General features: G+C 38.5%; 2 protein-coding genes across 4 annotated transcripts in view; one reads left to right on the plus strand and one right to left on the minus strand.

Annotated features, from left to right (window-relative positions):
* The window catches only part of YME1L1 (YME1 like 1 ATPase), a 30,661-nt gene extending 16,971 nt beyond the window's left edge, over window positions 1-13,690 (minus strand). The window contains exons 1-4 of the mRNA XM_082843475.1: window positions 13,501-13,690; window positions 9,191-9,322; window positions 4,172-4,334; window positions 3,535-3,633 (exon numbers count right to left, since the gene is read on the minus strand). Of these exons, the coding sequence (XP_082699601.1) occupies window positions 3,535-3,633; window positions 4,172-4,334; window positions 9,191-9,322; window positions 13,501-13,533 (427 nt within the window). The 5' untranslated portion in view covers window positions 13,534-13,690. The remainder of the gene's footprint in view (window positions 1-3,534; window positions 3,634-4,171; window positions 4,335-9,190; window positions 9,323-13,500) is intronic.
* Window positions 13,691-14,871: 1,181 nt separating this feature from the next.
* The window catches only part of MASTL (microtubule associated serine/threonine kinase like), a gene marked incomplete at both ends in the record, with an annotated part of 32,758 nt that continues 31,219 nt past the window's right edge, over window positions 14,872-16,410 (plus strand). For all 3 annotated transcript variants that reach the window (XM_082845557.1, XM_082845558.1, XM_082845559.1), the window contains one exon: window positions 14,872-15,057. In XM_082845557.1, coding sequence (XP_082701683.1) covers window positions 14,872-15,057 — 186 coding nt within the window. The remainder of the gene's footprint in view (window positions 15,058-16,410) is intronic.

Here is a 16,410-nt window from a genome sequence, read left to right on the forward strand (position 1 = left end):
ATACACCCACGAATGAATATGAGTGTCCTTTCCTCCATATCCTTTGCAGCACTGAATATAAATAAAAATCTTTTTAATTTGTATAAAATCTGATGGGCAGAAAGTAACATTTTGTTTCAATTTGCATTTCAGATTAGAAGTGAGGAAAATTTTTGAAAACATTTTTAATTTTTTTTTTTTTTTTTTGTGGTACGCGGGCCTCTCACTGTTGTGGCCTCTCCCGTTGCGGAACACAGGCTCCAGACGTGCAGGCTCAGTGGCCATGGCTCACAGGCCCAGCCGCTTCGCGGCATGTGGGATCTTCCCGGACCGGGGCACGAACCCATGTCCCCTGCATCGGCAGGCAGACTCTCAACCACTGCGCCACCAGGGAAGCCCACATTTTTTATTTTTATTGATTATTTTTATTTCTTTAGTGAACTGAGCACTCATGACCTTTCATATTTTTCCATTTTCATTTGCAGAATATGGATATACTTTAAGATATACTTTTAGTCATTTATATTTCAAACATTTATTTTAATGTCTTTGTGTTTTAATTAAGTGAAACAGTAATTTGTAAGGTTAATGAAGCCATGTCTTTTAATCTTTAGTGGTTTGTTCACTGTGCTTTGATTAAAGAGTCTCATCCTCACACTAAGATTTTAAAGGCAGTTTACTGACTTTATCTAATACTTCTACTTGTTTTCAGTTCTTTGGAACTTTTTAAGGTGTAATAAAATAATCTGATTCCCTTTTAATGCCCAAATTTAAAATCAACTCTTTATTTTCCTAACCAATGTTTTGAGTTTTGATTGGAGTTGCATTGAAAATCTGGGTGCAAATTGATAATGTTAGAACACTAAGTTCTTCTGAAAAGGACTACAGTACTCTCTCACTTTATTTTACTCAGCTCTTCTTTTATTTCTTTCAGTCAGATTTCATATGCATACATATATATATCTGTGTGTGTATATATGTATCATGTTGCATATTTCTTGTCAGGATACAAGATTTCATGGATTTTGAACGAACTGTAAATAAAACCTATTGCTAGGATAAAAAAAAAAAAAGCGATTGATTTTTATGCATTTATCTTCTATGGCACCAGGGCAGCCTTTCAGTTGATTTTATTGAATTTTCTGGTAAACAATTGTATCACCTAATTATAATTTTGCCCCTTTAACTTATATAAAACTTCCTTTTTCTTTTTAATCAGATATTTCAGGATCTCCAAATTACTGAACAAAAACAGGATACTAGACATCCTGTTTCTCATATTAATGAGAACCTAACAGATACACTTCAGAAATTTTAAAAGTATCTATTCTACAAGTTTTTAGGAAGCATAATAGTTAGCATATATATCACATGCCTTTTCATCATACACAAATAATAATCCTTTTCTTGTCTAATCAATTAACATGATAAATTAGCATACTTCCTAATGTTAAATCATTCTTGTATTCCTTAATCATAATTTTTAGGATATTTCTATATGTGCTTTTTTAGACTTTACTTAGGATTTCTATATCTAGATTAAGTGAAATTAATCTATTTATTCTTTTTGTACTAATATTTTAGTATCAGTCATCTCATGGAATAAACAGGGAAGCCTAGTCTATCTTTTTCTTTATTAAAAAAGTTTTAAATAACAGGAAGACTCCTGACCTTGGAAAACAGAATACAGCCATAAAACCATCTGAGCCTAGTGCCTCTGCGGCAAAGAGATTATATTTGAAAGATATTATCTTTCAAATTCTATAGTTATTGTCTTATCTCTTCCTGGGTCAATTTTGCTAGTAATTTATAACTCGAATAATTATGTTTCAACATATTTTTATTTACAATATAAAATTATATACATTACAATTTAAAAATCTTCATTATCTGTGACAGTTCCCACTTTTCACTTCTAACACTGTATTTTCTCATTATTTCTTAATCAGACTGTTCTATTTTCTTTTCAAATTAAATTGATTCTTGATTAAATTAAGTAAAACCATTTCTTGCCATTATATTCATTTAATGTGTCTTATCCATATTAATTTCTCACGTTCTTTTAAAGAAATTCTAAAAATAAATATTTAATCAATTTATTTCCCATCTTCCTTATTTCCTAAAATTCATACAATGCTTTCAGGTTCAGTTTGTCCTCAACCCAAAGATTTAGATATGCAGATTTTCATTGTGGTTCAGGAATAATTGTCTGTAATTTGTTTTCAATTCCCTTCAGCCACAAGACACTTAGAAAAGTATCTTTAAACATTTCCACATATTTAGGAATTTTTTTTAGGTATCTTTTCTATTATTTGAGTTCAGTTTTATCATATGATCAGAGAATCTGACCTTTGAGTTTTAACTTTTTAAAAAGTTATTAAGATATATTTTATACCCTAATACATGCTCAGTTTTTTTCTTCCTTGAATATTTAAAACTGAGTGTATCATCCCTTCTTAAGTATTCTTCCGTCTTCTACATTAACCATTTCTTCAAAGAACTACAAAAGAGATTTTTTTGCCCAACCTGGTGCCTCTCCTTCATGCTATAAATTTTCCTCAAACATGGAGATTCTTGCAAACCATTTGTATTTGTAAAGAAGAACACAATGATCAGTACTGACTCCAGACAGGAGTCCTCAAAACTATCAAAGTGGTAAATATATTTAGACTACAAAACATGGACTTATGGTAAATGAGCAGGTACCTTTAGTGTATGATTCAAGTCCAAAGTAACCTGGGTTACTATCTTGTTTCTCTCTTTGGCATCAACCCTCAAACCAGGAGTCCCCTTTCAACATACACACACGGATACCTTATTAGAGATGTGTTCTTTTGTCTAAAAGTTGCAAGCCAGATCTGTTCTGTGACTGGCCCACTTTTCGCAATCTTTCAACTGTTTCACTAAATCAGTTACCCCAGAGCTCACTATTATTGACTTAGAACTTGGGGATTTTTCCTAAGTTCTACTGGAATTAGCATTATACACCTCTTTCATGTCACTCTACTATAAGCGTCATGAGGGTTGATAACATATGTCTTTTTCAGTTACATAACTATCACTCTCGCCTAACACCTATCAGTAGTGCCTGATATTAAATAAATATGAATGAATACATATTGGATTTTGATATCAATGGGGTTTCGTCTACTTTACAAGTTCCAGAAAGTCATCAAATTTCTGGTCCATTTACAAAACCCCTCTGCTGCTGCCCCGACTTTTTTCTTATTTTTATCTTTTTTTGTCATTGCAATGGGATTTTGAAAATGAGAGAAGTAAACAAATGTGCTTAATTGTTTTGGAGCAGGTATACGTGAGCTCCCTAGAGTTTCCTTTACTGTGGCACTTGTCACTCACATTCAAAATTTAGTTATATTTCCCAGGTTAAAAATTACACAGATATACCCAAACTAGTTGATTCCAAATATTCTCCAAGTTCTACTGTGAGCTACAAATGAATGTTTCTAATCATTAATATCATTAAAAAAGACAAATCTGAATAGATTAAATAAATCTATTATTTTTTTCAAAATAAGTACAACTGTTGCTTCATACCTGGCCAGTACTGAAGATCTGAACAAATTCTTTTAAGAGTTCTTGAATGTTGTCTGTACAAGCAAGAGGAACGTAAAGTACTAAATATATCTAAGCAACCTGGAAGGAAATTGTAAAAAGTAAATTTTCTAACGGTCAAACAAAAAAGTCATGAAATACAACAAATAATTTTACCGAATATTAGAAAAACCAAAATGAGTTTTGCCTTTCATTTGCCCATGTATGACTCTGCTTTTTGTATTTTTATCTAAAAGCATTGCAAATTTAATCACATTTCTTCATCATATTAGTGTCTATCACTTGTCCTTTGGATTATCTTTTTTTATATGATATACAAATATAGCTGCCAATGAAATTAAATTCAAACCAAGAGGTAAAAATATATATGTCTAGCTTAAGTTACTTTTAGCTAAGAGCACGGAGAAACAAAAAATTGCTATTTCCTAGAGACAATTTCAAAACTCTAATCAAAAAAAAAAAAAAAAAAAAAAAAACCCTCTAATCAACAATGTAATGAAACACTGGAAACCAGAGGTGTATTAATAAGTGGTATCAAAAAAAATAAGTGGTATCAATTAAATTATCAATAGTACTGTAATGGCTTACCTTCATTGGGACACAAAATATATTAACTTACCATATTTATTTTCAAAGAAGGACTGTGCAGATACATGAGATGTATGCCAATGGGAAGAAACGTTTTTGTCCTTACAAATTCCAGGAAGTAGACTGTCTACCAGTTGATCAATTTGTCCAATTTTTAATTCAGATAATCCAAGGTCCCTTAAGTTAAGTATAGGCTGTAAAAGATTAATTCAACCAAGTAAGCATTATTATTTTTTAATTTTTATTTTTTTACTGACATATAGTTGATTTACAATGTTTCAGGTATACAGCAGTGATTCAGTTATATATACATACACTTATATACGTATAAATATACATATTCTTTTTCAGATTATTTTCCATTACAAGTTATTACAAGATATTGAATACAGTTCCCTGTGCTATACAGTAGGTCCTTGTTGTTTATATCAAGTAAGCATTATTATCAAGCTATTTAACTTGAAGAGTACTTATCAATTGAAACAATGTGAATTTTTTTTTTTTTTTTTTTTTTTTGCGGTACGCGGGCCTCTCACTGTTGTGGCCTTCCCCGTTGCGGAGCAGAGCCTCTGGACGCGCAGGCTCAGAGGCCATGGCTCACGGGCCCAGCCGCTCTGCGGCATGTGGGATCTTCCTGGACCAGGGCACGAACCCGTGTCCCCTGCATCGGCAGGCGGACTCTCAACCACTGCGCCACCAGGGAAGCCATTAAAAGGTGCTTTTTAAGGTAATAAAAACTGTAGAATATAAACCACATTATTATAATGGAATCAGAAGGACTACAATATTCAAGAGCTACAAAGATATTTTATCTTTTAAAATGGGGAAACCAAAAAGTCTATTTATAATACAAAGGGAAATGCAGATTTTTAACTAAGACAGAAATTTATGCCCCTTACATAATGAGTATCAAGTCCTAGGAACATAAAGAGAAATAAGGTACATATGAATATGATAATTATCATACAATAAGGTAACTGCTATTACAGAGATATTTTGTTAAAAAGTCATAAGAGAACACAACAACTAATTTCCTAAGTGATAAGGCTTCACTGAAATAACACTTAATTCACAAATGATGGGGGCAGAAACCTTGGGGAAGAGGGCAAACAAAAAGTCATCAAAGGGCTTGGAATGTTTGAGATGCAGTAAAAAGTTTAGTGACCAAAGAAAGCACTAGAAAGATGGGCTATGGCCATATTGTGAAGAGCCTTGTTTGAATTTAATTCTATAGCTAATATCATTAGTTTTGTTTTATAGGAAGAAAATAGAAGACAAAGATGATAAGCTGGAGAACAGAAGGCTGATGTAACAAGAGAAAAATGGTATGAACCTGAACTGAGCCCTGACTAAGAAGGATGCAAATACCAAGTCACAGACAACAGACATTTGAAGAAACCAGTAAAGTATAGGGATTGTGAGGGAGAAGGATGGATGTGCTGGTTATTGATTTGTTGTCTCTTAGCTCCTCTTCATCCTTTTTTTGGCTCCATGTTCATGGATCTGGGCCCTTTAAATATTTTTCCTTTGTTGGCTAGAACATTAAGCTGTCAGTAGAGGGCACTGGAGAGACATTGTAGGAGGAGTTTCTGCTCCTGGTTCAGGCTATTGTGTTCACTCAGCAGGCTCCTGTGTGCAACATAACACCCATGGGTTTCTCCAGGAGTGGTTCTTGCCACTGGTGCAGCTTCTCCAAAGCCTGGCTCCTACAGTGCACAGTTGCCAGCAGTACCCAGCAGCTTTTCCAGTAACACACATCCCCATGAACAGCTTCTCCTGGTACCCGAGGAGGCAGATTTCCATCAGGTTCAGCTGGCACGGCACCAGTGACTCCTGTGCCATTCAGTGAGCCAAGGCCATTCCCTCTCCAACAACCTCAGAACCTCAGCCCGGGGTGGAGAACTCTTCCTGGGAAGCTCTCAGTCCTGGGAGGATTAGCTGCTTCTTGAATCCACAAGTCCTATATATTTGAATTTTCTTTACTTATTACTAGCCAATCCCTAGTTATTCTAATCCCCTGTTAGACCAGGGTTTTTAAAATATTAAACTAAAAAATTATATATTTTTTATATTAAACATTCACTGTTCAAATGACTATGTGGTCTCTCTCTCTTGGTTGGACCCAGACTGATGAAGAGGGGCTAAAACCACTCTAAGATCAAATACACTGGAATCAGGCTTCCCTGGTGGCGCAGTGGTTGAGAGTCCGCCTGCCGATGCAGGGGACACGGGTTCATGTCCCGGTCCAGGAAGATCTCACATGCCGCAGAGCGGCTGGGCCCGTGAGCCATGGCCGCTGAGCATGCGCATCCGGAGCCTGTGCTCCGCAATGGGAGAGGCCACAACAGTGAGAGGCCTGTGTACCGCAAAAAACAAAAACAAAAACAAAAAAACACTGGAATCTGGGGAAGCAGCTCAGTTTTAGACATCTTAATTTCGAGGTCCTTGGAGCCTATCCAGAGGGGTATTTAAAAAGCCACCAGATAATTACTTTAAAACTTTAGAGATACTTTAGAGTTGGAGATAGATTTGGGAGTTATCAGCATATAAATATATATAGACATTGAGATATATAATCTGGGAGACTATGCAAAATGAAAATTAGATTACAGATAAATGTACACACACTGTGTAAAAGGCTGGCAATAAAAACGCCCAGCAAAACAGAAAGAGAAAAAAAGAAACCCATCAATGTAGTATCACTCAATTTATGAAAGTATTTTGAAAGCAGTGGATGTTCAGCAAGGTCAAATGCTAAGGAAAAGATGAAAAAGATGTGGATTTTTAAAAGGCCTGTACTTACTGCTATGGAAGTCAACAAAATATACCAAAACAAGTCTATAAAATGGTAAAAGTAGTAGCCAAACTACAATGGGATGTAGTATGAATAAAAGTTTAGCAAGAACAGATGTTAAGTTCAGAGTACTACTTTTTCAAGAAGTCTGAAAGCAACAGGAAAAGAAGTCAGTAGCTTGAAGGAAGTTGAAAGTTTTTTGCTTGCACTGTGAAGTGGGTGTTTGGATGAGCAAGACTTGATGAAAGCAATGTAACCTCAGAGCAAAGGAAGTGCGAGTAGAGATGAGGGAGGAAGCTTAAGAAGAATGAAAATGTTTGTGAAGCAATAACAAACAGTCATCAATGATAAACCATAGGAATAATGAAGGTAAATCAGAGGATAAGACACCAATTCTGTATCTGAGACCATTAGTTTTAAGCTCAACATTGGCTTCTAGAGTTTAGCTACTTTTCAAGCCCCCAAAATGTACTTCACTACTGACCTAGCCATTTCACTTGATGAAATAGTCAAACATTTAGCACCACGGAGAGTACAAATGGTGTTGTTCAGAGCAGCAAAAAATTGGAAACAATATCCAACAAGAGAACATCATAAAATGAACACTCTGAAAGTCATTAAAAATACAGAAAATGTATGGAATAAAAAGTTCCTAAGACTATTAAATGATCAAGCAAAATCTAAATCAGCATATACAGTATGATCCAACTATTATAAAATATAAAAGTACAGGTGAGAAAAAGAGAAGCAGGATCACAGGTTAATTTAATTTCTTCTACCTACATAATATTTTCCAAAATTTCTAAAATGAACATAATATTGCTGCATGTAGCAATTTTGATACATGCAGTCTTATCATTAGGAAAGCTCTCGGGCTGTAAATTGGAAGAAGGGTGTCACAACAGAAGACAAGAATGGATTGCCTATAGACAGAGGCAATAGGAATTTGGCAGATAATATAAAAGGAAAACATAGGGGCTTCCCTGGTGGCACAGAGGTTAACAATCCGCCTGCCAGTGCAGGGGACACGGGTTCATACCCTGGTCCGGGAAGATCCCACATGCTGTGAAGCAGCTAAGCCCGTGCGCCACAACTACTGAGCCTGTGCTCCAGAGCCCGCGAGCCACAACTACTGAGCCCACGAGCCACAACTACTGAAGACTGCACGCCTAGAGCCCGTGCTCCGTAACAAGAGAAGCCACCGCAATGAGAAGCCTGCGCACCGCAAAGAAGAGTAGCCCCCGCTCGCCACAACTAGAGAAAGCCCACGCACAACAATAAAGATCTAACACAGCCAAAAATAAATAATCAATTAAAAAAGAAAAAAAAAAAAGGAAAGCATAAAGACAAACTTTTCATCTAAGTAAAACTGTATCCCAAGACTCACCTCACAACCACCCCCCATCCCACCAAAAGCAGGCTTTTTTTTTTTTGGCTGTGCCACGTGGCATGTGGGATTGTAGTTCCCCGAACGGGGATCAAACCCGGGCCCCCTGCATTGGAAGCGTGGAGTCTTAACCACTGGGCCACCAGGGAAGTCCTGCAAACTTTTTTTTCAACTCCTCCTCTACTGTCCTTTGCCATAGCCCCTGATATCAGGACTAAGAACATAAACTATTTATGGTTAAAGAGGCTTCTGAGAAACTTAACTATAGATTATAATGTTTACTATGAAAAATGTATTATGAGCTACAAGAAACTATCTTATTAATGAATCTTGTAAACACAAGGTTCCTACGTTGGGAATTCGCTATATCCTAGGCCACAATGATTTTATAATTCTCTGAATACTCAAAGTACGGTTTCATAGCTTATACATTTCACTTTCAGGTATCTATATTCCAATTGTTCAATTACACTGAAAGCTCCTATAAGGTGGTAGATGATAACTTCTTGCTATTCTATCTTTCCTGAAAATTATGGGAATTATGGAGTTAACTGTAGGTTCCCTGCTACCACTGAAGCAACATAAAAGAATATCTAAATGATATTACACAAGCAGTAACGTAGGAAGTGAATACCAATACACTGCCACATGAAATTTTTTATAAATTAAATGTTAAAAATAAAACAAAGTAGTATTTCTATATGTACAACAAAGCCAGAGTTGGACATCTTTAATCGTAAAAGGGAGATGAAGCTGAAGACAGTAATCACCCTGTTACAAATGCCTAAACATAGAAAGTTATTTCAGGCATGTTTACAATGTACTAAACCAAAAAAACTTTCTCACACACCCAGGGTAAAAACTATTACCTCACTGCTGGGAGCCTCATGCTCAGACACTACATCCCGATGCTGGTTTTGAGAAACTGATGCACTGACAGAAACAGATGTGTTTTTCGGTGAATGGAAGGCATTGATGAGATGACTCAGAGGAACTGTAACCTATAAAAAGATAGAAGCTGAAAATAAGTAGTGCTTTTTAAAATAAAAACAGAAAAAAAAACCTTTTATTGTCAGGATTGGGTATTGTAAAAAGTTAAATATACACCGTATATCAAAACTATACATTAAAAATTATAAATACTCAGATTATTGCTGGTAGGAAGAAAACTGACCTTCAGGATAGTATAGGGGTTATATACAGCAAAAGTATTAAAAATACATACATTTCACCATTCGAGCAATCTAACTTCTAGGGATTTATTCCAAGGAAATAATCTAGTAAGTAATGATCTATGCTTGCATATGCACAGAAGACAGTTTTCATCAAAATATTTAAAAATTTGTGGAAAGCTAGAAATGTCCAATAGGGGAGTGGCTACACAAATGATACCACCACAAAAATGAAATATTTCGCAGACATGAAACAAGTAAGCATATACCCAGAATTTTATACTTTTCAACTTCCCCACTGCACCGCCCTATTCTAAGTCACCATCATCCATATGTGGATTTTTACAACTGCATCCTAACTTCTCTCCCTATATCTGCTCTATTAAAGCCAGTCAGATCTCATCACTCCTCTGCTCAAAACCCTCCAAATGGCTATTCTCACAACAAAAGTCAACGTCCTAACAACGATGACACAGAAAGCCCTCCCTGGCTCTTCATCACCTCTCCAAATTGATCCACCACTAAGTTCCCCTTCCTTCTCTCTGCTCCCACCACCACATCCCCCTTTCTGTTCCTGGAAAACACCTGGCAGGCCCTCACCTCAAGGACTTTGCACTGTTGTTTATTCCCCTGTCCAGTTAGTCACATAGTTTGCTCTCCCTTCAGTTCCTAACTCACAAGTCATCTTTTCATGCATCTCCCTGGACAACCTATGTAAGATTTCAGCAACCCTCCCCTAAAAAATATTCCTTATTGCCTTCCTCTGCTCTATTTTTTCTTCTTGACATTTTCATTATCTAACACACTTCATATACTTACTTATTTACCTATATATTGTTTACTAGAAACCCCAGTTTAAGTCACCTCATTAGCGTAAATCCAGGTGTGATCCAAAGAGGGGCTTTAAGAATAAAGACACGCCCATCACAGGAAATTTCAAGGGTTTTAGGAGCTCTGTGCCAAGAATTGGGAACAAAGACCAAATAGTTTTTATTTATTATACCACATTCTCCCACTGGAGCATAAGTTTCATGTGGCAAGGGTTTTTTTCCTCTATTTTATTATTTTTCTCTGTTTTTTTATAAATTATTTAATATAAACTGTTTTTACGTTATACTTAATATAACTTAACACTTTATATTTTATTTTGCTCTACCTTACTTCCTCTATTTCATTCAATACTGTATCCCAGTGCAATAATGCACACAGTAGATGCTAAATAAATACCTGTTGAGTAAATGATTAAATTAAATGGGCTCTTATTATATGCCACATTTTGAACTATGTACTTTACTTATATTATCTCATTTAATCCTCCTAACAACTATAAACATTAGTTACTATTACATTTCTATCACACTTTCTCAGCAAGAAAGTACTATAGGAAGAAGGATTCTAACACAGATAATCTGACTCCAGATTTCACTTAAAGACTTTTCATCCCATGGTTACTGATACAGAAATAAATTCATAACATTGTTTTTTAAATGAAAAAAGCGAGCCATAAACCTTTATGTAACATTTTTTTAAAAAGTATGCATACACATATTTGTGTAGAGTTGAAAGGATGAAAGAACTTATTCTAAAATGTGCTCTATTGGGGTGATGAAATTATAGGTGATCTTCCTTATTTATATTTTTCTTTTCAGGATTTTTGGCAATTAGCGTGTATTATTTTTAGAGTCAGAAAGAAACAATAAGCTCTTTTAAAACTATTACAAGAATCAGGGAATTCCCTGGCGGTATAGCAGTTAGGACTCCACGCTTTCACTGCTGAGGGCCTGGGTTCAATGTCACAAGCTGCACAGCGTGACCAAAAAACAAGAACAACAAACAAACAAAAAACTATAGGAATCAAATTATTTTAAGATACATATTTTCTGTCTATACATTTTTTGTTTTTGTTTTTTTGGCCTCCCCGTGCGGCTTCTGGGAATTTAGTTCCCCAAGCAGGGATTGAACCTGAGCCCTCAGCGAGTGTGTGAAGTCCTAACCACTGGACCGCCAGGGAATTCCCTGTCTATAACCTTGAAAAGTTTTATTTAATTAGTTGTACCTCTTCTCATTCAATAAAGAATTTAAACTGCTAAAAGATGGTTTGATCTCTCCTCAATGAAAAGGTTGAACTTCTGTGTCATATTAACGGTCCTACGTGAGTCCAGTTAGGACTGCCTATAGTACAGAAAATTCCTTCACTACCTCTACCGACATTGCATACCACTAACTCCATTCAGCTAATGATAAATTCTCCTAAAATCGGGTCTTCTTGACATCAATTTCTTGCAGTTCAGTTTCAAAAGGTTTAATGTTGTATTCAGCAAGCCAAGTCAAATTCTTTTTCAAACGATTGGTAGGACTCCTCCAGACACCGGTCATCTTGGTAAATAACACCTACTTGCATCCAGCTGATCAAACCCAGAAACACCTCTTTCCATCATCCCTCATGAAATTCTATTCTTTTTTTCTTTCTTTCTTTTTTGGCCGCAACGCGCGGCTTCTGGGATCTTAGTTTCCCTACCAGGGAGTCCTAACCACTGGACCACCAGGGAATTCCCTCTGTTCTTTTTTCAAAATAAATCTCATCCCCTTCTTTCCATAACCACTGTCACCACTTAGCGGTGCATTATCCCTCTCTGGATTAGTGCAATAACATCCTAAACTGAAAACATTTCCACTCTGTCCTTCAACATTCTCCACACAGCAAGAAGCCAGAGTAATCTATTACTCTGTAATAGATTGTAATGTAAATCTGATCATTTTACTCCTTAACATGCTTAAAAGCATTCAATGGTTTCCAACAAACTTAAAATGAAGCCCAAAGTCCCTTCTTGTAACACCCTGTATGATCTGCATCATGTCTTCTCCCCAACCTCCTTTCCGTCACTGGCCCTTTAATCACCACACTCTAGCCACTCTGGCCTTATTCCTGTTCCTCCAATCAACTAGGCTTGTCACTATCTCAGAACCTCCAGATGTTCTGTCTACCTGTTCATATCTATTCACTCTTCACCTGGCTAACTCCTACTCATTTTTTACTTCATATCATCAAGATTCCACATTTGCTTTGTTCACCTAGCACATTACTGATGCCCAATAAATAACTAACCACTTTATTTTTTATAACCCCACCAGTATTAGCAAAATTCAAAACAAAACAAAAGGGAGTGGAGGTTACACAGAGGAACATAATTATATGCTTTAACCAAGAAACTAAAGAACGTCAAAAATTATTTTTAAAACGGAATGTTTTCAAAAACTGTTTATTTGCAAAACTGTGAAGAACTCTCAAAAAAAAATCTAAATGTCACCATCAAAAAAGATTTTTAAATGAACTAAGAACAAAACATTATCACCGGTGATTACTCCTGAAAGAAGAATTAAAAATAAAAACGCTTGGAATCTTTTTTCTCTGCCCTTTTGCTTCAAAAATGAAAAGATGGGGAGGAGGCTGAATCAAAATTTTAAGTGCAAGCAGTCAATAACTTAAATATATCAATATATATTTATTACTTACTTTTGGTCAAAGAAAGAGGGAAAGTATTCATAGAAGATTATTCAAATTTTTATAGCATGTTTGGGTTAAATTCCATTTAAAAGAAAGTAGAGAATCGGGGCTGTGAAGACGAAAGTCTTTGAAGAGGCGGAAGGATGGAAAAGAAACATCACTTGCTCCCTTTACATCTACGGCAGACGTTTCCCCTGCCCCCTCCCCACCCCCACCCCAGAAGGTCTAACACTGAACAATGCCTGATGGATTCTGTAGCAAAAATTCCACGCAATAAAATCAATAAGGCATGGTCTCCATCACGCTCCTATTTTGCTTCTGCTTCTGCTTCATCGTCAGCCCTTTACTCTCAGCGTCGCCACGATCCCTTCTCAACCCCAGGACTCCAACTGGATTAAACGCTTCCCTCCTACGATCCCGTAAGAGAAACCACTTCCAAGAAACGCAAACGGCAAACGCGGGCAGGGCGGGGGGAGAAAAATGGACTGGATGCCGTACCCACCTGGGGCTGAACGGTGTTCGACAGGGAAAACATCTTCTCCAGGCCGTCAGCGACCTCACCCGCCTGCCGAAACTGTCCCTCTTGTCCACGGCCCGGCGGGGAGGCGCTGAGCCCTTTTTTCCCCCTTCTTTTCTCTCTCCTCTCGCCCTCACTCTTCCTAGAAACGGAAAATGGCCTCCCCTCCCTACAGCCGCTGCAAAGACAGACAATCTGCCCCGGAAGGCAAGACGCTAACGCAACAGTACTTCCGGGGCAGGTGAGGCCACTACCCAGGGGCGTGCGTCAACGCTCCGCCTTTTCGGGGGACAGCTGACGCCCCCCAAGGTAGTTCACGTTCACGTTGAGTAATGCAGGCGCCGGAGCTCCAAAGCTCATTGGCTGTAGTTTTTTTTTTAAAGGGGAAAGACACGGACCCTGTTAAAATCTTTCTCCAGCTTTGTTATCAATACTTACAATATATTCTCCTGTTCTGACTGGGCCTTGAGCTATGATAACCTCTTTTGCTACAATTAAGTGCTCTTTATCTTCCCCACAATAAAAAGCTTTTCCTATTTCAGATAGGCAAATTACATCCTGTTAAAATGTCAAATTACAGGACCAGTCATGCGCATCCTGCTCATCCAGTTTCTCCACATTCTGTGATTTCACTGGCCATTGTTTCACGGACCAGACCGAACTGGTTTACGTTTCTCCCGCGGGTGGGAGGCCGTAAAGGAGTTTAAAAAACAAAACAAAAAAAAGTGGGATGAGGGCCGGGTCCCACCAGCCTCGTTTGGAGGTCGGGAGAAAACTCTTCAAATCCCTCGATTCAGAGTCAAGCCCCCGTAATCCCTTTCCCCGTCTGCCAAGAACTATTTGTGCCGCCCCCTGTCACTACAAACGAGGTTCGTGAGCCGCTGTCACCCTGGAAGTGTCTGTGGTTGGTTCAAGAATTTCCCAGCTGGGCTTCCCTAGTGGCGCAGTGGTTGAGAGTCCGCCTGCCGATGCAGGGGACACGGGTTCGTGCCCCGGTCTGGGAAGATCCCACATGCCGCGGAGCAGCTGGGCCCGTGAGCCATGGCCGCTGAGCCTGCGCGTCTGGAGCCTGTGCTCCGCAACGGGAGAGGTCACAACAGTGAGAGGCCCGCGTACCGCCAAAAAAAAAAAATACCCAGCTGCCCCGCCTTCACGTTCATTGCCTTCTGCGTCGACGCAGAGCAGGTGACAGGCGCGGAGCCGTACTGGATTGGGCGTGGCGTGCGCAGCGACGGGGTGACATCACGGCCGAAGAGCGGCGTGGGCGGAGCCTCGCTTTGAAACCAGTTGGCGGGAGTTGCGGCTCCGGAAGGGCTCTTGGTCGCTGACAGAGACTTGCATCCGGGCTGGCCTGCTATGGAGACCACCGCCGGCGGCGAGATGGAGGGTGGAGGAGGCACGCCGACAGGGGAGTTCGTGAATAGGATCCCGGTGCCACGACCTCCCTCCATTGAAGAGTTCACCATAGTGAAGCCCATTAGCCGCGGCGCCTTCGGGAAGGTGTATCTGGGGCAGAAAGGCAACAGGTTGTACGCGGTGAAGGTAAGAGTCAAGGAATAAAGAAAGCGAAAGAGGCCGGCCCTTGCGTCCTCCTTCCCGCCCCCTGAACTGGGCAGGCCCCAGGGCCGCTGGAACGACTAGACGGGTGCCTGGCTCGCTGAAGCCTCCGGAGCCCTGTAGGATAACTTCTCACTTGGGGTGACAGCGCGGGCAAGTCGGTGCCACCTCTGCCCCGCCCTTCTCTTCGCACCGCGAACGCTTAGGAGACGCCAGAACTTCTGAATCATTTTTACTAATTTGGGCTTTACCAGGCTTAGGGTTGAAACTTTACATTTGAAACAGTTATTTCCATATTATATTTTAGTTCTATCAGTTTGACAGATTCATTTTTTTATTGAGATGTAACAGACATTTACTAGTTTCAGGTGTACAACATAATGATTCAGTATTTGTCTATGGCGAAGTGATCTCCACAATGTCTAGTTAACAACCATCATGACACAGCTACAAATTTTTTTTCTTGTGATGAGAACTTTTAAGATCTCTCTCAGCAGCTTTCAAATATACAATGTAGGATTAACTGTAGTCAGCATGCTGTGATGTAGATTAACTTCTGACCTATATGACAAAAAGAGCTCATTAAACCCCACTTTTCTCTTCATTGTATAAATCTAGAATGTGCTTATATTTAAAGACGGAGCTGAAATATGTCCCAAATCACTCCTTTATCCTTGCAGTAGTATATATCATTCCAAAGCATTCAAGAGCTTTCAATATATTTGAAGCTGTTCTGGCCACTCTTGATTCTCATCCACTCCCATAGTTTCAGATTACTCACATCTCAGCACTGAGTGATGGTGATAAAGGAAAGAATCCAGCAGTCTGATGCAGTTTCAACTTCCTGTCGGACATTGCTGTGTGACTATCTAGCAGGCACCTCGGAATTGTGCTTGCCTAACTTCGAACAATCCTCTCCACCTAACTGCCTCCTGTGTTCCTTCTCTCCATGTAATAATACCACCATCTCTGTCATTTCAAGCTAGAAACTTCAGGCATTTTAACTTTTCTCTACTTCATCTGTATATTCTCTCTCTCAACTAGGCCTGTCAATTCTGTCTCATATTCATTCGTATTACCCCTTCCATTCCATTCCCAAGTCTGCCCAAGTACAGGACTTCATTTTTTCCATTTCTTTTTTTCTTTCTTTCTTTCTTTCTTTCTTTCTTTCTTTCTTTCTTTCTTTCTTTCTCTTTCTAAAAGTACAATTCAGTTTTTAGTAAATTAAATATAGAGTAAACATGACCACATTCCGATTTTAGAACATTCCCATCACCCTGAAAAGGCCTCTCTTGCTCATCTGCAATGTCTCTCCCACTTAACACCCATAGCCCCAGG

The sequence above is a fragment of the Leucopleurus acutus genome (assembly GCF_964270905.1).
Source record: "Leucopleurus acutus genome assembly, chromosome: 1".
Lineage (NCBI taxonomy): Eukaryota > Metazoa > Chordata > Mammalia > Artiodactyla > Delphinidae > Leucopleurus > Leucopleurus acutus.